Source organism: Notolabrus celidotus, chromosome 21 (genome assembly GCF_009762535.1).
Source record: "Notolabrus celidotus isolate fNotCel1 chromosome 21, fNotCel1.pri, whole genome shotgun sequence".
NCBI lineage: Eukaryota > Metazoa > Chordata > Actinopteri > Labriformes > Labridae > Notolabrus > Notolabrus celidotus.
The window spans coordinates 16089508-16109489 of record NC_048292.1 but is presented as its reverse complement, the minus strand read 5'-3'; the positions used below and the strand labels follow the sequence as shown (position 1 = coordinate 16109489).

The window sequence follows — 19982 nt, the reverse complement described above, 5'->3', positions numbered from 1 at the left end:
TCACAGGTTTTCATTTACAGCTTCACACTGAACACTCTGAGTCAGTCTAAGAAGAGCAGATTAAACTAAAATTAAACATCTCAAAAGGGAGGGAGCAGAACATGTTTCTGATACTTGTTCACTCGCAAAGTATATAGACAGCAAATATAATTCAGTGTGTGTGCAGAGCTTCAGACTGACAGTGAAACCTGAGCTCCGCCCCCTCTCAGGTTCTTTGATCCACTTATTTAATCAGCCGTGCTAATTTCACAAAGCTAATGTGGCTGCAGGCTGCACACAACGAGGTCAGTGAACCAGAGCACAAAACAGGACCTGATCCAGGACCTGATCCAGGACCAGTCAATGATCAACACAGGAGAAATAAATTAACTGTTCCTCTTTCAATGAATACTGTGATCGGACTCTCTGAGAGGGTATTAAACCAAAGTGTTCTTCACTCTCTGTTGAGTTGTTATGAAAGGTTTAAAATGTTAAAAAAGGAGTTAATAATTGGAAAAAGATGAAATGAATAAGTGAAAAACTTATGTAAAAGAAAGAAATCTGATCCTAAAGTGAAAATAGTCAAATGGTCAGAGACAGTATCTCTTCTGAAGTCCAAAATCACTCCTGCAGTTACAACATGTCACCACAGGTGGTGCCACAGAGCAGAAACTAAGATCTTGAGTTTATTTTCAGCACAAACAAAATAAAAAAATTAATTAATACAATGTTTCGAGGGAATAAAAGTCACTTTTTACCTCTTATGTTTTGGGATCTTTATGACTTAGAGGTACAAAAATTTCTGGAATTGCCACGAGGTTTTTGTAATCCCACAAGACTCCATATAAAAAACTATGATTATTTTTGCTGCACAGAACATTATGAAACTTCTCTTTTACTATATCTTGATTAGTTTTTGTTTTTGTCAGACTTTTGTGTTTCAAATAGTCAGTTTGGATCCAGAATATTTTGGTTTAACTAACAGTAACACACAAAAAAAGATAGATTACGGCGTCTGTGTCAAAGAAAGTAAAAGACAAAGTCCATTTTTTTTTATGTAGTCTGGTGTGTTTGAAGAGAGTGATGTAACACCTGTTTGTGGTTTGAAAATCATCTTCCTCTTGAACAAAAAGGTCTCTCTCTGCAGGGATCCTTTCTGTGATGTTGTCAGATGAGCCTGCAGGGACAAAAACAACTATTTAGATCAAAAACTATGTTAAGGTAAGCTCAGGTTCAAAAATACTAGTTCAGGGAATTACTCTTTACCTTTGAAAACACTGAAATGACACTAAATGTAAATCCAATAAACCTTCTGAAGTTAAAGTTAAACCTTCTAAAGTTGTGAGTTTATAAAACATAATAAATTAATAAGGCTGAGTTTCTGCAAAGCTTTAGATTAAGCTTTATCCTGTTAGTGCTGAAATGGATATAAACAAGAATGCAGAAACCTTCTAACATGAATCAGTAAAGAGTTAATGTTTGGACCAGGACTGCAGACACTGATGAAATGATAATTTCTTCTTCTGCAGATTAAAATAACCCTGAGTAAAGACCGTCATTCTGTCACTTTGATGTATTTACAGTAAGATCTGAGCCGCACTCGTCCTGCTGCTCACTCTGTCGTCAGTGTGAATCACCCGCGTTAATTATTGATCCTCCAGAATAAAGTGTGAATGTGTGAAAATATCCTGTTTCAGCGTGACACTCGATCACACAGCAGACATCAAGTTCAGACGCCTGCTGTCATCTCACACACTCGCACAAAAACGGAGTCCATAATGTAAAATAGAACAACAGAGTCCTCTAAGAAATAAAAAACAGAGTCCTCAATGTTAAAAATTATTAAAAAGAGAGTGTAATCTGAGGTTGGCCGAGGAGAAAGGGCAAAAAAGTGACAGAAATATTCATGAAAACTGGATTATTTCAATGGGATTAACAAAAGCATCAACATGATGATACACGCAAAACAGTAAACAGGGTAGTGTACAGGTGTGAGAAAAAGAGGTATGTAGTTTAACTTAGAGATACCAAATGAAAGTGGAAAACAGCATACTAAATGAAACATTAAACACTGTTTCTGGATTTTAATATTATAGATTAATAAATTGATGATATAAACATAACCCCCATCCTTGCCTCCCTTCACTGGCTCCCTGTTCATTTTAGGATTCGTTTTAAGATTTTATTGTTTGTTTTTAATTCTTTAAATGGAGGAGCTGCACAGTACATCACTGACCTCTTGCAAAGCTACACTCCCGCGAGGTCTTTGAGGTCTACAGGACAGCAGCTTCTTGTGGTCTCTAAGAGCAGGCTGAAAACCAGGGGTGGACGTGCCTTCTCAGCAGTGGCCCCCAAGCTGTGGAACCCCCATGTTAGATTGTCCCGAACATTACCAACTTTTAAATCCCATCTTAAACATATTTAATCCAGCATGAGAGTTGTGTGGTCTCTGTCTCTGTCTGTTCATTTATTGGGTTTCTATTTGTTCTTAAAGTTTTTATTCTATTTTTTTTTTTTATCATATAGTGTTTTTTAAAGAGTTTTATTTGTTTTATCATGATTCTTTCACTTTATTCTATTTTATTTTCTGACATGTTCTGTGTGTTTTAACTTATTTAACCTCATTGTGCATCACTTTGCTAAACTTGATTTTTTTTAAATGTGCTATATAAATAAAGTGGATTGGATTGGAAGTGGATAAAATAACAAAAATATAACATATAGCTCAGGATACAGCAGGTACAAGTGTACAGGGGTCATAATACAGATCTGATAAGAGAAGAAAAAAACCAGATCATCTGTGTGAAGTTTATTTACACAGACCTGAGATCAGTTTATTAAGGATGTATGACTCTGACTCTCTCTCTCTCTCTCTCTCTCTCTCTCTCTCTCTCTCTCTCTCTCTCTCTCTCTCTCTCTCTCTCCCTCTCTCCCTCTCTCCCTCTCTCCCTCTCAGTGGCCATGGCTCTCAGTCTCCTGAGCCCTCCAACCATAAAGCCAAGTCTAGTGCCAAAGCTCTCTATGGTGAGTCCATGTTTTACTGTACTAACTGTGTGAACCAAACTCCATTCAAAAAACGATCAATTTAAGAACTGTTCTCTTGTCATCTTGCAAAGAGACTTGACAAATACTAAGTTTAGACTTTTTATAAATCTGCATACTAATGTTCTTATTTCAGCATCCTGTCAGCTTGTTTATTGTCATTAAATCACAGGAAAATTTGTTTATTTTGGTTTCATAGTGCTGTGATAAGATAGATTTAGGCTGTGACTTGCTTGTTACAGTGAAACTGAGACCCAGTAGAGACAGTCTCTGCTTTTAGACTGAAAACAGCTCTCATCTGGTCATTAAATAGGTTTGATTATTTGCTACAGCTTAAAAGATGTTTGTGATGCATGTTTCTGTGGATTAGTAAAGCAGTATATAGATAGATAATAGAAACAGAACCTCAGTTTGTACCGTGACATCGTGCTTTTTAGTAGAGTATTAATATTAAAACTATTGATCTCTGCCGAACATGTCCTGTGGTAGATTTGTTGTAGATCAATCAGCAGCTCTGACCTGTGTCAATGTGACATGAGACCCTGTTTCATCAATGTCATGATTCACACCCAGTACAGTCAGCTTCTCACATCTGATTGGCTGCTCCGTCATCCCTCTGCACCAATCAGAGACAAGCTTGTCAGAGTGCTGTGAATGTGTTCCTGTTGATGGATGCAGAGAGATGGCAGGACATCCATCTGTTAGAGGAACATGAGGACACGTTCCTGATTATCGTTGTTGTATCGTGTCATATCTGTTTTTTAATCCACATGAGCAGGGTCAGATGAAATCTATTTCCTGCGCTCGTCTGCCAAACACAAAAAGAAAAGTCAAAGTGAGATGAGTGAATTCTGAGTGCAGTGTGTGGTTGTAGTTTCTTTCTTAGTAACCTGGCTCTTATTTTTGTACTTTAAAGCTGTGAATTTAATCTGCTGTAAAACTCTGCTCCTCGGGGCAAAAACTCACCTTTTAAATTACTGGATCTTAATAAAGAGCTTTATATAGCTTCAATTTAATTGTTCTAGTTTGATTTGGTTCCCATCTTACTTAAAAAAAATCCCAGTTTTACAATAAACAGCCAATTAGAATATTAAAAAGGTCACGAAATGTTAATTCTTAAGGGGCAGTTTAGTGACTATTTCAAACTAAAGAAAACATCTTGGAAAATAAAAGTCTTTACAAACACCTCATATTGAAATCTCACAAATCTAAGAGCCATGTTAAGCAAATCCTATTTTTCCTTTTCGGGTTTGGACCTACATGTGGGACCCCAATGTTATTTAGTTAAAAAAAAGAGGGCCCCCACATTTCCTGTCTCTCTTCAGCTGTCCTATCAAATAAAGGCAAAAAGGCCAAAAATATGACTTTAAAAATATATATAAATATATTTGGGTTAACTGTATGATTTCTGGAGGTCCCAGACCAATTAATAGAATCACATCATCTGCAAAGAAAGAAAATCTGAGGCTCCCAAAAACTATCTATGGGGTTAAATGAAAGCAATCCAAGCTCATGATAAAAAGCAGAACCAAGTGGAAACTTCTGGTATTGAAATGTGCAGCTAGTGTGCAAATGGAAAAAAGGGCAGTTCCTCAAGTGTCCACCAGAGGCCTCCCCACGTGAAGAAATCTCCATAGAGTCTCATATTAAAATGGTAAACTTTATCCCAGAAATAGACCTTTTTACAGTCTTGTAGGTTTGGTCTTAATAGCTGATTTCTCTCTTCATGACAATTTCATTTTATGTAACTCGCCTGTAAACATTTTATTAAGGCTTATAATAATAATGTATAAAAGGGGGCTTTTTGAGTGACAGGTGGGTGTGTTGTAGGCTATGTCCTCAGCTCTACCTCTCTGCCTGCTTCTAGATGAACAGGGAGTTATTTGGAGTCAGCATTTCCAACATGGTGACCTTGTGCACTTTGAAGTTTTAGAAAACTAAATTGAATTGTTTGTTATTCAACATGTGATTCTGAACATTAATGATTTACACTATACAGTAATGGGTCACTCTGGCCAAGTAGGTCACATTAATGTCTCCTTGGACAAATGCAGTTGCAGCATCTTTACACACAGTTTCAGTAAGTTTGGAGCTGTTGAATTGTACATCCCAAATCCCAACACCTCAAACCCCTCCTTATCCTCATGACATGCAACCTCTCATAGAAAGACTGTCCATTAAACCCCCTGAAGTCTTACTTCAAGTTCAACTGAAACATGAAGTTGTACATGTGGGTACATTGTTCAGATCTGCTCTGTAAAAAAAAAAGTTCAAATCTTTTTTAAAGCTACTGTGAGGAGTTTTTCACGGGTTATGAAACAGACCAAAATCTTAAATAGTTCCTCTTTATGACCAAGATCATCAGCAACAGGATGTATCATTTTTGTATAGTTATTTTTAGCACCTGAAACTGCTGCCAGGGGTAGGTGTCAGAAAAAGTAATTAACAGCAACCTGCTGACACTAGCTTTAATACGATTCTCCAAAATAAATAACCTTGACGAGAGAGAAATCTGACTGTTTAAAAGACAATAAGAAGGTTAGCAAAGAACTTTGAGGTACTGTTTTGTCAACAGGGGGCGCCAAAAGCAACGCAAACATTCAGTTCCTCACAGGAGCTTTAAAGAGCTGAGCTTTGAAGACTTTGAGTTTGATGGTTTCAGTTGGACCTAAAAAAAACAGGATTTATTTAAACTGGAATTTAAGTTCAACAGAATATTTTTTCAGTTAACTTTGATTTATTTTTTCAGTGTCATGTGAGTGTTTTCTTTATCCTTTGACACTTCTCCACTTCTCTCTGTGTGAAGTGTAAAGTTTTCATGATTGATTTCAGTCCTGCCAGGAAGTTTTGACTTCTCGTTCTTAATCCAAAAATGAAATTATTTCGTAGAAAGTCTGAGATTTAAAAATCAGGATCTATCTTTAGTTAAAACTGCAGATTTTCCATCTTTATAACTCAGTCTTAGAAAAAAAATATGATTTAACAGGACATACCTCATAGTGATCTGCAGATTATTATTATGATTTAAATGTCAGAGAAGCCGCTTCAGATTCAGTGATCAAAGAAACACAAATAAAAACTTCCTGATTGGATGATTTGTAGTAATAAAACTGGAATTTTGTGTTTTATATGAATTAACTTTCTGACTTTCTGCTTCCTTTAGAACAAAGAAGAAATTTCACCAAAACCAGCATCAACAGCCTGACGGACACGTCACAGTATCATGTGGAGGTGAGAAACCTTGATGATCATTTTCTGGGTCAAACTCTGAAGTTCTTTCAAATCCTGCTAATGTTGTGTTCCTATGAAATACAAATAGATGTTTTAAGTATTTCATTTCATCTGTCTTGCACTGACTGTCATCTGTACCTGAGAGATGAGCTAACAGAGCAGCTGCAGTGTTTCATGTTGATCTTTGTTATCTCCTGTGTGATGTTCAGCACCTGACCACGTTCGTGTTGGACCGTAAAGATGGGATGATCACGGTGGACGATGGAATCCGTCGCCTCCGTCTGCTGGACGCTAAAGGGAAAGTTTGGACTCAGGAGATGTTGCTGCAGGTGGAGGAGAAGACGGTCAGCCTCATCGATCAGGAGACAAAGGTCAGCTTCTTGCTCTTCTTCCCTATCTTCTCTTTTTCATCCTTCATCGATGTCGTCTTCTTCTTTCTCTTTATGAAGCGGCAAAGACAGTAATCTCAAGTCAAACTGTAATATTTTCAGAGTTTATTAAAGCTACAGTGTGTACTTTTTTCAGTTATCACACTGTGTGTGAGTGTCAACCTTCAGTTTCATCTGAAGGATGTTTTTTTTTTGTATTCTCATCTTTTTAGAACGAGTTGGAGAATTTCCCAATTGGGACGATTCAGCACTGTCAGGCCGTGATGAACGCCTGCAGCTACGACTCCATCCTGGCTCTGGTGTGTAAAGACTCGGGTCAGGCCAAACCAGACCTCCACCTGTTCCAGTGTGATGACATCAAGGTAAGCCGCCTCTGATTGGGCCCGACAGTACTGAGGTCACATAGAGTCAAAGGAATACTGTCATTGAAGAAAAATAGGGATGAAAGAGTCTTGTTTGAAAGCCGTCTGTTATTTAAAAGAAAATAAAAGAAAATAATGAGACTTAGTTTAAATTCTAGTGGGCCGAGAAAGGATCCCTGTGATACACCTAATACAACACACTGAACACAACACTTTAGAAGATTGCCTGAACAGAAACCTGTATACAATCTTAAAATACTGTCGATAAGATGTAATGTCTGAAGGGTTTATAGTGTGACTTGCTAGTTACAGTGAAACTGAGACTCAGTAGAGAGTGTCCTCTTTCTGTGTTGTTGGAAAAACTGTACTCAGTTTCTTTTTTTGTTGTTTTCTTCCAGGCCAATCTGATCCAGGCTGACATAGAAAGTGCCATCACCGATGCCAAAGGAGGCAAAGCGAAGAAACGACCTGAAGCACTCAAGTAAGAACCACATCTGGAGGTTTTATTATCACGCTGAGAGCTGATTGGCTGATTGGCTGATGTCTTTCTCCATCTCTCTGTTCAGGATGATTCTAAAGAGCGACGGGGTCATCCCCCCTCCTCCTGCCGCTCCCGCCCCTGAACCACCGATGTCGTCCAATCAGGTGGACGTGAGGAGTCGAGCAGCTGCCTGGTCAGCCTGGACCAATGAGCAGCAAGACTGTGAGTGATGTCACACAGGGAAGGAACACAACAATTTATTTGAAAGAGTCTGCAGTCTCTGAAAACTAACCGGCACAAGACAAAACGAGAAGCTTTCAAGTCACGTACATAGCTGTAATGAGAGATGATCATCTGTTGTTAAACTACAGATGTTATTAGTCATAGTCCTTGATTATTAATATTTCTTTCTGTCCCCAGATGAGAAGCAGAGACAGTTGTCCCTAGAGGATGGGCCAAGTGAGATGACAGCAGCCAGAGTGGACCGAGATGTGGTGAGCCTGCACGTTTAGACTGATCTGAGAGCAGCTGGTGGAGCTGCTGAGTTTAAATCTGAGGTCACTTAAGTTCATGGGACAATAGAAACAAGACTTAAGCTGATTGAAGAATGCAGGTTTTTATTTGGATGTAATCAGAGCCGGGAAGCTTTAAGGAAAAAATCCTGTTACATCATGAATAAAAAAAAGTTCAGATATGAGCGCCGTGGGAATACTGACCTCTGATCTGTTTGTTCAAGTTTAATCATTAAAGTCAGGGAGTCTTTTTAAACGTTACTCAAACCAATAAAAACCCTTGAATGTACACTAAAATAGGCTTTTATTTTGGCAGCAAATCCTGAACCACATCCTGGACGATATTGAGTTTTTCGTCACCAAACTTCAGAAAGCAGCCGAGGCGTTTACGGAGCTCAGCAAGAGGAAGAAGAACAAGAAGGGGAAGAAGAGAGGGCCGGGAGGTGAGCTGTGACACCCGAGCGACACCTACTGACTGAAAAAATAGAAATGTTTGATTTCATGCTGGAGCTTCTGTTTGTTAACACATTAAAGTGAAATAAAAAGTCTCTGTCCGTCCATCTGAAGAGGATGATTTTTGTCCACCAGAGGGCGTCCTGACTCTGCGCTCCAAACCTCCCACTGAGGAAGAGTTTGTTGACTGTCTCCAGAAGTTTAAACACGCCTTCAACCAGCTGGTAAGAGCACCTTCATCATCATCTTTTGCATTGAATCAAATATATTTTATTTTATATACAAATACTAAATCTGGACTCTGACCTGCAGGGGAAACTGAAGGACCACATCCAGAACCCGAGCGCAGTGGATCTGCTTCACTTCCTGTTCACTCCTCTCAAGATGGTAAAGAGAACGATCATTATTTACTAAGTTAAATGTTCAAAGTTTCCTCAGAGTACTGCACCTCCATTCTGACCCCCCACCTGTCCCCCCTCTGCAGGTGATCCAGGCGTCGGGCAGCGTGGATCTAGCTCGGAGCATCTTGGTTCCTCTGCTCACCAGAGAGGCCATCGACTTCCTGCACGGCGCGGGGACAGCCGAGGAGAGACACCTGTGGGTCGCCCTGGGAGACGGATGGACCAAGTGCAGGTGAGAAGACACAGAACGTCTCGCTCACAAGTTCCCTGGTTAGAAGAAAAATACCTGAACTGAGCTTTTGATGCAAACACTCTGCTGACATGTGAACATGATGTCATCTTAAAGCAACAACACATTTTATTCAGCTTGAATTTTGAGAAGGTTTTGCAACAAACTGATGACCAGCATGTTTTCAAAGCAAAATTCAAATTGAATAAAAACAGTAAGCATAATTTTCCACTCCTATGTTGTTAAGAGTATTTCAATTTTTGTAAATATACCTTCAAGGTAAATTTATAAGAATTAAAAAAATATGCCATTAATTTGCAATTAATCAGGAGTTAACTGGACAATTGTGCGATTGATCGCGGCTAAAAATAAAGCGTTTGACAGCTGTAATATCAACATGCCATCATGTTTGATGTTTACTTTTTTAAAGTTTTATTTTTTTGGCTTTTACACCTTTATTTATAGAGGAGAGGACAGTGGATAGTGTAGGAAACTGGGAGAGAGTGGGGGAATGACATGCGAGAAAGAGGCCCGCAGGCTGGGTTCAGAATCAGAATCAGAAATACTTTATTTATCCCGGGGGGGAAATTCAGTCATTACAGTTTCTCCTATACACAATATCAAATAATATTAATAGAAGAAAGCAATTTATAAGATATAAATACAAATACAATGAAAGTAATGATAATAAAAGTATGTACAGAAGACAAAATAAGCTATGTAGAAAAGAGATACATGGTTGAAGCACCCGCTACATGGGTAAGCAACTTAACCATTGGGCCCATGATGTTTACTTTTTATTGTACTACATAATGGTGATTAAGAAAAGGTAGAAATGTAAGATTAAGTATTGCAAAATGTAAGAGTCATACACACAAAGCAGATGTTTACCTTGAAAATATGTGAAATGTGATTTGAAATGAAGCAGCTGCTCAGTGTTTTAAGATAAAGAGAACAGAGTTTCTAAAGTAGAATCAAAAGCCTGAATAGTTTTCGTTGTGCGACGAATCAAAAATAAATGCTTGCATTAAAATGTTTTTTTTTTTTTTTTTTTTTTTTTTTTTTCTCTTGTCTGCATATATATTTCTGGTTTGTGTCATGTTTGTCACAAACTGTCAAATATTAATGCAATTTATTCTTGCAGCAAAAGAAAAGAAAGAAAACCTTTTTCTTCTGTGCTTGTGACTGTGTGCATGCAACCATCACCATCCCTCTTAGAACTCTGGCCTATCTGCATTAAAATGTTTTAATGAGCATCGAACTGCTGTGACTGTAACTGCCAGCTGTTTCTCTGCTTCTCTACTGGTCCTGAGATTTCTGCACAGTAAACCAGAGAAGCAGCAGCATCATCATTCTCTCAGTCTGCAGTCATTGATTGTTCTCATGTCTCTCTGTAGGTTGGAGTGGCCAAAGGATCATTACTTCCCCCCCTGTGTGCTGAGGTTTCGTGACGGCTGGGAGCCTCCGCTGCTCCCAACGGCCGGTCCGTCCAGAGAGGAGCTGAACCATCTTGCAGAGAGTCTTGCCAACGCCGAGATCCAGAGACACGAGGAGCTGAGGGCCCGACTGAACCAGGAGGTCTGAATCTAACGCCTCTATACATTCACTTAACTTTTAAAAAACACCATCACCTCTCTGATGTTTTACCTTCTGTGTGTTTCATCAGACGGTGGTGCAGACGTTCCCGCCTGCAGACGGGTATGCCTTCAACTCATCCAACAAACGCTTACACATCCTGGATCAGGACACCGCTGTGGCTGCTTTTAAACACGCCGTCAGCCGCCGCGTAGACCGGTAACCCTGAGGTCACATGATGCCCTGGAGAACTGATCCCACTGCTCTGAGCTTTACTAAGAATTAATCTATGGAGGAGGAGATGAGACTTATTCAGGAATAAAATCATCAATACATGAACAATAAACAAGACAATAAACATACAGGAAAAAGAAACACAAAGGAGCCGTAATGTTAAATCAAAGTTTATTGGCTTAAATTCGTTACAGTTTTTATTCATGTATTGATGATTTAATGAAAAAGTCTTGCTTCTTACTCTGCTTTATTCCTGCTCTGATCTGGTTTCACTCCTTTCATTCTTCTTTCTAAATCTGATATTAATTCATGAAGATCTCTTCATTCTGACTGATTTAATATTCTCCTGTCCAAACTAAAAATCTGAAGAAATGAATCCTAACTGGACAAACTTACTTTCTTCAAATGTTTCCTTCCTTTACTGGTTGAACTTTTCTCATTCGGTCTATTTCATATCTCAAACTCTGAAATCTGAAAAATTCTCACCGAGTGAAATCTATCATTTCTGATTTTCTTGAACTGGATGCAAAGTTGGGACACTTCTCCTCGGCTTTTAGCGTCAAAGATATATAAATGTTTGGATGCTCCAAACTCTTCATTATTTAGTTATTTAGTTATTTTGTTTTCATCATTTTAATATATGTACATCATTTTTTCATTGTGTGTTTGTTTGTGCTGTGACGACCACTGTTTACTTATTTGTGAAGGTAGAGATATTTCAGATCCACTCTTTGTAGGATATATTTGTTTTATATTTTCCTCTGATTGTTATGTTATTACTGAATTATTTATAACGTCTTATGCTGTGATTGGTTGATTGTATTTCAGGAGTTTTGACGCTGAAAGCAGTCAAAGAAGCCAACAAACTCTGTTTGCCAAATCTAAATATGACTTTGTGGCGAGAAACAACACGGAGCTGTCGGTGCTCAAAGATGAGGTGGTCGAGGTAATACCTGTTTTTTTTTTTTTTTTAATCATTCTATCAATGTATGCCTTCAACATCAAGATTATTATAGCATGTTTTATTTTCAGAAGTAAGTGTACATTGAGAAAAAACATGAAAAAAGTGAACATTTTGTTTTTTGACACAAAAAACATGCAAAAAGTGAATTTTTTTTCTTCATTCCTTTTATCATTTTTAATGCATGTCTTTAAGATCAAAATCCTTATCGCATGTTTTTTTTCAAAGGTTAGTGTTCATCGAGAAAGAAAATTAATAATTGAAAATTTTGATTCTGACCCTCAGAAAAGGAAAAAAAAATGGGTTTTTTTCTGCTGGCACAGAAAAAATGAAAAAAGTTAAAATTTTGAATTTGACGTGAAAAACATTATAGTCAAGATTTTCTTTCAAAGACGAAAATCCTGAAAAGGGGACATTTTTGCTTCTGACATGAAGAACAGGGAAAAGTTTTTCTTCCCAAGCAAAGAACAAGAAAAAATTGAAAATTGTACTTAACCCATATAAATCACAAAAAATGTGAAAAGTTTGTTTTTTGAGGAGTAAAACATGAAAAGAGTTGCTTCATTTATTTTTTAAATAATTTTTCAAAGTATGTCTTCAAGATCAAGATAGCGTGTTTTTTTTCAAAAGTTAGTGTTCATCAAGAAAAAAGTTGAATTAAATATTTTTTTTGTTGGGTCCAAATTGATGCAAAACCAACTGAAACAACAACCAAGCTCTTCTTAATCTGCTTAATTTTTACAAAAATGAATCACAGAGCATTTTATTTATCGGTTTCACATTTAAATTGTATTTCCGTTAACGGTAATTTCACTATATGTTAAGTTTAATCTTTAAATACTTCCGATTTTGTCAGTCTGCTCAGGAAAAAACACATCACATAACACTTACTAGAAATCCTTCGCATGTACACTACCGTTCAAAAGTTTGGGGTCACTTAGAAATGTCCTTATTTTTGAAAGAAAAGCACTGTTTTTTTCAATGAAGATAACATTAAATTAATCAGAAATACACTCTATACATTGTTAATGCGGTAAATGACTATTCTAGCTGCAAACGTCTGGTTTTTAATGGAATATCTACATAGGTGTATAGAGGCTCATTTCCAGCAACCATCACTCCAGTGTTCTAATGGTACATTGTGTTTGCTAACCGCTTTAGAAAGCTAATGGATGATTAGAAACATCTTGAAAACCCTTCTGCAGTTACGTTAGCACAGCTGAAAACGGTATTGCTGGTTAAAGAAGCTATAAAACTGGCCTTTCTTTGAGCTAGTTGAGTATCTGGAACATCACATTTGTGGGTTCGATTATACTCTCAAAATGGCCAGAAAAAGAGAACTTTCATATGAAACTCCACAGTCTATTCTTGTTCTTAGAAATGAAGGCTATTCCATGCAAGAAATTTTCAAGAAACTGAACATTTCCTACAACGATGTGTACTACTCCCTTCAGAGAACAGCACAAACAGGCTCTAACCAGAGTAGAAAGAGAAGTGGGAGGCCCCGGTGCACAACTGAGCAAGAAGACACGTACAGTAGAGTCTCTAGTTTGAGAAATAGACGCCTCACAGTTCCTGAACTGGCAGCTTCATTAAATGGTACCCGCAAAACGCCAGTGTGAACGTCTACTGTACAGTGAAGAGGCGACTCCTGGATGCTGGCCTTCTAGGCAGAGTGGCAAAGGAAAAGCCATATCTGAGACTGGCCAATAAAAGGGAAAGATTAATATGTGCAAAAGAACACAGACATTGGACAGAGGAAGATTGGAAAAAAGTACGGACGGACAAATCGAAGTTTCAGGTGTTTGGATCACACAGAAGAAGATTAGTGAGATACAGAACAAGTGAAAAGATGCTGGAAGAGTGCCTGATGCCATCTGTTAAGCATGGTGGAGGTAATGTGATGGTCTGGGGCTGCTTTGGTGCAGGTAAAGTGGGAGATTTGTAAAAAATAAAAGGGATTTTGAATAATGAAGGCTATCACTCAATTTTGCAACGCCATGCCATAAGCACTGTCCAACCTGTGGACAGTGCTTGATTGGAGCCAATTTCCTCCTACAACAGGACAATGACCCAAAGCACACTTCCAGATTATGCAAGAACTATTTAGGGAAGAAGCAGGCAGCTGTTAGTCTGTCTGTAATGGAGTGGACAGCGCAGTCACCAGATCTCAACCCCATTGAGGTGTTGTGGGAGCAGCTTGACCCTATGGTACGCAAGAAGTGTCCATCAAGCCAATCCAACTTGTGGGAGGTGCTTCAGGAAGCGTGGGGTGAAATTTCTTCAGATTCCCTCAACAACTTAACAGCTAGAATGCCAAAGGTCTGCAATGTTGTAATTGCTGCAAAGGGAGCATTCTATGATGAAAGAAAAGTTTGAAGGACAAAATTATTATTTCAACTAAAAATCATTATTTCTAACATTCTCAATGTCTTGACTATATTTTCTCATCATTTTGTAACTCATTTGATAAATAAAAGTGAGTTTTCATGAAAAACACAAAATTGTCTGGGTGACCCCAAACTTTTGAACGGTAGTGTAAATTACTTCTCAAATTTTCCAGAGATATTATTTAAAACATGTATTACTATAATTCAATTTAATATTAAATAACAAGATACCGCCAAACATTTAAAAAAGATGTCACCATATATTGACTTGTCTACCTGATGCATCAACAATTACTTCTTAGTTACTTGTAGACTTGAGTGTGTTCTCTGACCCCTCACTCTCGTCTGTCAGGTCGTCGATGACAGGAAACAGTGGTGGAAGGTTCGTAACGGCTGCGGGGCGTCGGGCTACGTGCCAAACAACATCCTGGAGATCACCAAAGCCGTGGACATCGCAGGAAGAGGAGAGCCAATCTACAGCCACACCATCCAGGTAGCACGCCTGAGGAGCTGGATACCTGATCACTGAATTCATCCTCAATCACTTCATTAGTTTCATTTCTCGTGTCTCATTTTCTTTTATGTGTCATCTTGAATTATCTAAGCTTATGATGCCAAAGAAAGAGTTTGAGTTGTTTAAGGTACGGTGAGATGTGACGAGTGTTTGCAGTTTCCAGAAGTTTCCTCAGTAGTGTTTTTTTTTTGTAAGACTCCTGAGTGCTTTGCTGTGATTTTTTTTAAAGGAACAGTCTCACATTTAGGGTTATCTTAAGGTTTTCAGTCAGCAAATAACTCAGTTGCTGAGTAAATCAAATTTATGTTTCTACAATCTTTCATTTAGGGATTTCTTTCACTTTGACACAGCTTATACTTCTTATACTTTTACAGATAAATATAATACCAGTGTCTCTCTGCTTGTCCTTGTGCTACCTTGACTTAATTACAAACAACAGAGTCAGATAGTGTCTTAACAGAGCCTAAAATAGGCTTAAAAACAAGTTAGCAATAAATCTAAAAAGGCTATAAAACAAGTGTTAAAACGGTCCACTAACATGTCAAAACAAAGTCCAAGAAGAGTTTAAAACATGTCAAAAGAAAACCTGAGAAAGTTTCAAAACAAGTCTTCACAGAGTGTAAAGGAGGCTCAAAAACTGGTCGAAATGGAGTCTATGAAAAGCTTAAAAATGTGAAAAATTGAGAAAGGCTCAAAGGCAAGTTGAACACTGTAAAACAAAATATAAGAGGTTTGAAAACAAGTGAAACCAGAGTGTAAAACAGGCTCAAAAAGAAGTAAAAACAGAGACGAAAAGAGGCTCAGAAACAAGTCAAAACAGAAACTAAAAGAGGCTCAAAAACAAGTCAAAACAGAGACTAAAAGAGGCTCAGAAACAAGTCAAAACAGAGTGTAAAACAAGTTAAAATGTAAGCCAATACTCAGTGTTCAAGAGGCGAGGAAAAAAGTCCTGTCTATACGAGGCAAGTCCAAACAGAGTATGATGACTGAGCTTTTATTTCTGCTTTAAAGCTACACTAACAGTTTATTTTTCAGATTTTTTTGCCCTAATGTCAGACTGTTTCTTTACATGGTTTTCTAGAACACGGTGTCTTTGTTTAGCTCATCAGTAGTTGCTCATCACACTTTGATAAAGCACTGACAGTGATCTGAGTAGGTTTTATAGATGTCCCTGCAGTGAGTGTGTTGTGCTGTGTATCTCACATTTTGTTTTACTCCATCATCACCTTCATGTTTTATTAATGTTTCATTTCATGATTTCAGCAATTACTGGGAGAATTGAATGAGGTAAAGCATTCAGAAAACAGATTAAGACGTTGAAATGAACCTCTTTTTGGCTGTTAAATTGGATTATAAAACATGTTCTGTTGTTTTAGAGATCTGGTAATCAACCTCAGAAAGAACCCAGAATAAATGTCTGTTGTCCTGACTCAGAAGCAGACGTCCAGGACAGACCTCATCCCCAATAAACCTGCACCGACTCCAATGCCTCCAGCTCCCACGCCGCCCCCTCCAGCCCCCGCAAGGCTCCCCACGCCACCTCTGCCTCCTCCGGCAGAGCCCCCAAAAATGGCCGCCAGCAACAGTGCCGTCAGCCGGCAGAACAGCAGCACATCCAGTGACAACGGCAGCATCGCCATGAGAGAGCACAACAACCAGAGGGCTGCAAATGCCAACCGTGAGTCCAGAATGACTCAAACTGTCCTCATCTGAAATTCTGAAGTGTGACGCACTGCATTATGAACTCTCGGAGGGTTCAGATTGATAAAAACAGCCTGTTGAGTGGTATATTTTTCATTCTGCGGCCCCTACAGGTAGGAAATCCAACATGGAGGAGGTTCAGGACGAGCTGATGCACAGACTGACTCTAGGCCGCAGCGCTCAGAAGAAGTTTCAGGTTCCCTCTCGCAGCAACAGCATGCCAGCCGTCAGCATCACCTACGACTCCACACCAGACCACGTCAGGTCTTGGTTGGAGGCTAAAGGCTTCAGTCCAGTGTAAGTCTGCAGATACAGGCTGTATGGAAATAAAACAATGCATTAAAATACACTTAAATAAATGTAATTAGATGCATGTCTCTGCTGTGTGCAGCACGATCACCAGCCTGGGCGTCCTGACCGGAGCTCAGCTGTTTTCTCTCAACAAAGAGGAGCTGAGGACGGTGTGTCCCGATGACGGAGCTCGGGTCTTCAGCCAGATCACTGTCCAGAAGGCCGCACTGGAGGTGGGTGAAAGGTCAAACGTGATGTCACTGATAACATGAAGCTTATAACGTCATGAAATCATGTTTGAGACGTTGTTTGATTCTGAAAGAGGTCATTTATAGTGGGAAGGCAGGACATTTCGATGTTGTAAATGTAAGGGTGTGCGATAGGATGATGCAAGATTGTGAAGAATAGGAACATGTTGACGATCCGCCAATACACGGAGATCGTGGTTTGAGCACATTTTATCATTTGCAGTTCTATGCTCATACATGGATGTATGTTGATGTTTTTAATGCATGCAGTCCTCGAGCCAATCAAACTGCATGTCTAACACATCAAGTGAATCACAAATAAACATGAAAAAGAACAGTGATAAAATCAGGATCAGGATTCTGCCATATAAAGATCATGATATAAAATTTTGATATATTACCAACCTCTAAATATTGGAAATAAAGTTTAGAATAACAAAGTTTCTCTGGGTTTAGGGGCTGAAGAAAGGATGTTTTTTTAAATGTAGTGATGTAATGATTTGATTTGATTTGATGTGTTTATTTTCGAACATGTGAAAGTAAAATAGAAAAAAAAACATACAAGTAGAAAAAAAAGAAATAGTTATACAAAAGAAACAAAATCAATCAGGCAGGAGTAGGAAGAAGTTACAACTTATCTAATATTGCGTGTTAGTCGTTGATTATTGTTGGATATTATAGGGCGATGTTATATGGACGTTAGCTGAGGTGTTGAGTCCTACAGATCAGAGAGCTTCCAGGCAGCTGATTCGATGATCAGACAAACACGAGCAGCAGCAGGCGCAGATATACATGCAGCAACATTCAGCACTTTAATTGATTTGACTGAGAGTCAACAGACACTAACTTCAATTTTAATTAAAACAAAGCCATTTCTCTACATTATGAAATTTACCTTCAGCTTTTGTAACAGCTTGAGACGCTCAGAATGGGAACAACTAATGCTGTTGGCATTTCTCCTTATTATGATGATGATGATGATGATGATGATTTGCAGGATTCTCTACATTTATATATTTTGCACTAATAACACACATCAAAGGGATGATGTTTTACTGCATTTGAGCTCCTCAGCGTGAACAAAAGAGGAAAGTGGCCGCCGTGTGACTTTAGTGACTCCCTGTGAACAGCTCCACAGAGGATTACCATCAACAGGGTAACACATTATTAAAGTCTTTACAAGCTGAGAGGTTTGTGGAGTTTTGATGGTGGAACCTTTTGAAGTAAATCTCCAGTAAACAAATGCAAGCAAAAGTACATCTGGTGGTGAAGAGGCTGCGATAAAAAGGGAACACTGAGCGTCAGCGGTGCAGCCTCTTTGCAGGAATAAACAAACAAAGGCTTTAAGAAAGACTTGATGTTGAGACAGAGGATTCTTAAAGAGCTAAGGGTCCAGGCCTCCTTGATCCAGCTCGTGTTTGTGTCTGGAAGCTGCAGGTTTTCTATTTGTTTTAGTCTTTTCTGTCTTTAAGCTCTGTATCCCCAAACTCTGGCAAGGTCTGGTGTGTGGTGTCTATTTCCACCTGCAGGTTTTCTTCTGACGCTTCTTTGATCTTCTGAATCTGTTCCCACATTCATTAAGGTATCGTGTTCACAGAGGAGTGTCGTTCTGTCGGGCTTCGCTCTGTCAGCCAGATTACAAGGAACATTAAACTAAACCCTCACAGTAAATACGCACATTACTTCTTCTAACACACTCATGAGTTCTTGCCTCTGGCCGTCAGAACGAAGCTCCGGACTTTTCATATGTAGCAGCATCTTAAGGTAGCACCAATATTTGTCAGTCATCCTTAGGCTCCCTGAATGAACCCCTGTTGCCCTCTTGACCCCGCCCCTTTACCTGTAGAGACCAGGATGTAGACCTTCTCTTGGCTGGAATGAGATCTGGAGAGACAAATCTGTGTTCTGTGTGCTAGCTTAGCTAATGAACAAGTTGTTCTAATGTGGCTGAGAGCTCAGCAGGACATTAGTTATAGATGGAAAAAATTACAACCTGTTTTTTGTAATTTTTCCTATCGTTGCTATTTTTGTCCCTATTGTTAGACTTAAAGAATGAATCAGCAACTTTTTACCGTTTGAAGTCTTTGCTTTAGATTTATTTTAACAAACAGTTAGTTGAAGGATTTAACTGTTACCATAAAACTAGTTCCCACAACTAGCTGGTTTAAAACATCATTATTCTCCTTCACTTCCTGTCTCAGGTAAGTTTTTTCACAGTATTTTCTGCTTTACTATTATCTAAATATAGCTTAACGCTGGTAAATACAAACCAGTGATTTGTCTAATAGATTAAGTCATTTGGTTATTTGGGGATCTCAAACAGAAACTCACCTGAAGAGAAAGAAAATAAACAGTTTATGTGGTCGCACAAAGACAATTGATGCTTAAAAGAGGAAAAATTAACACTTATCCATTTTTTTTTACAATAAATACATAAATAAGAAATTAAGAAAGAAATATGACAATAAAAAATAAGCAAAAAATAAGTAATTATATGATATAAATTGAAAGAAATGAACACATAGATTCACATATTTATTTCTTCTTGAAAGAAAGAAATGTCAGGGAGTAAAGTTTTATTCATTTCTGGATTTTAGCATCTCGACTTACGTCTCGATTTTTTATTTAAAAAAAGTAATATCTATATAACTTAACGTATGGTTATGCAAATTCAAATCTTGATCAGGTGAGGACTCCTGCTCACCCTGTTGGGATTCTAATCCACCTACATACTTGCAGTGGTGTGCCCAGAGGGGTGGCCAAGGGTGGTACTGGCACCCCTTGAAATCCAATTGGCCACCCTGGGGGCCACCCCAAAATCCTAAACTATGATTGGCTGTTTGCCTTGTCAGAGGGGGGGTTTCTTTTACAATCTATAATTTGGGATGAGTTAAAAGACTGACAGTAGATTTCTTAATTAGTGCCCTCAAATGTGACTTTGAAAAAAGATCTTTTGTAAGACCTTAAAGAATTAAGCTTAGAAGATTTA

General features: G+C 38.4%; 1 protein-coding gene across 8 annotated transcripts in view; it reads left to right on the top strand.

Annotated features, from left to right (window-relative positions):
• The window catches only part of eps8a (epidermal growth factor receptor pathway substrate 8a), a 47031-nt gene that overhangs the window by 23306 nt on the left and 3743 nt on the right, over positions 1-19982 (top strand). For 2 of the 8 annotated variants that reach the window (XM_034673805.1, XM_034673806.1), the window contains exons 3-21: positions 2936-3003; positions 6185-6252; positions 6462-6623; positions 6854-7003; positions 7402-7484; positions 7570-7706; positions 7905-7978; positions 8313-8439; positions 8585-8673; positions 8762-8836; positions 8934-9082; positions 10477-10657; positions 10746-10873; positions 11717-11834; positions 14592-14732; positions 16017-16040; positions 16188-16431; positions 16568-16751; positions 16846-16978. In XM_034673805.1, the coding sequence (XP_034529696.1) occupies positions 2936-3003; positions 6185-6252; positions 6462-6623; positions 6854-7003; positions 7402-7484; positions 7570-7706; positions 7905-7978; positions 8313-8439; positions 8585-8673; positions 8762-8836; positions 8934-9082; positions 10477-10657; positions 10746-10873; positions 11717-11834; positions 14592-14732; positions 16017-16040; positions 16188-16431; positions 16568-16751; positions 16846-16978 (2335 nt within the window). Of the gene's footprint in view, positions 1-2935; positions 3004-6184; positions 6253-6461; positions 6624-6853; positions 7004-7401; positions 7485-7569; positions 7707-7904; positions 7979-8312; positions 8440-8563; positions 8674-8761; positions 8837-8933; positions 9083-10476; positions 10658-10745; positions 10874-11716; positions 11835-14591; positions 14733-16016; positions 16041-16187; positions 16432-16567; positions 16752-16845; positions 16979-19982 lie in introns of all 8 variants that reach the window. The other 6 variants (XM_034673807.1, XM_034673810.1, XM_034673811.1 and 3 more) reach the window with 6 other exon arrangements.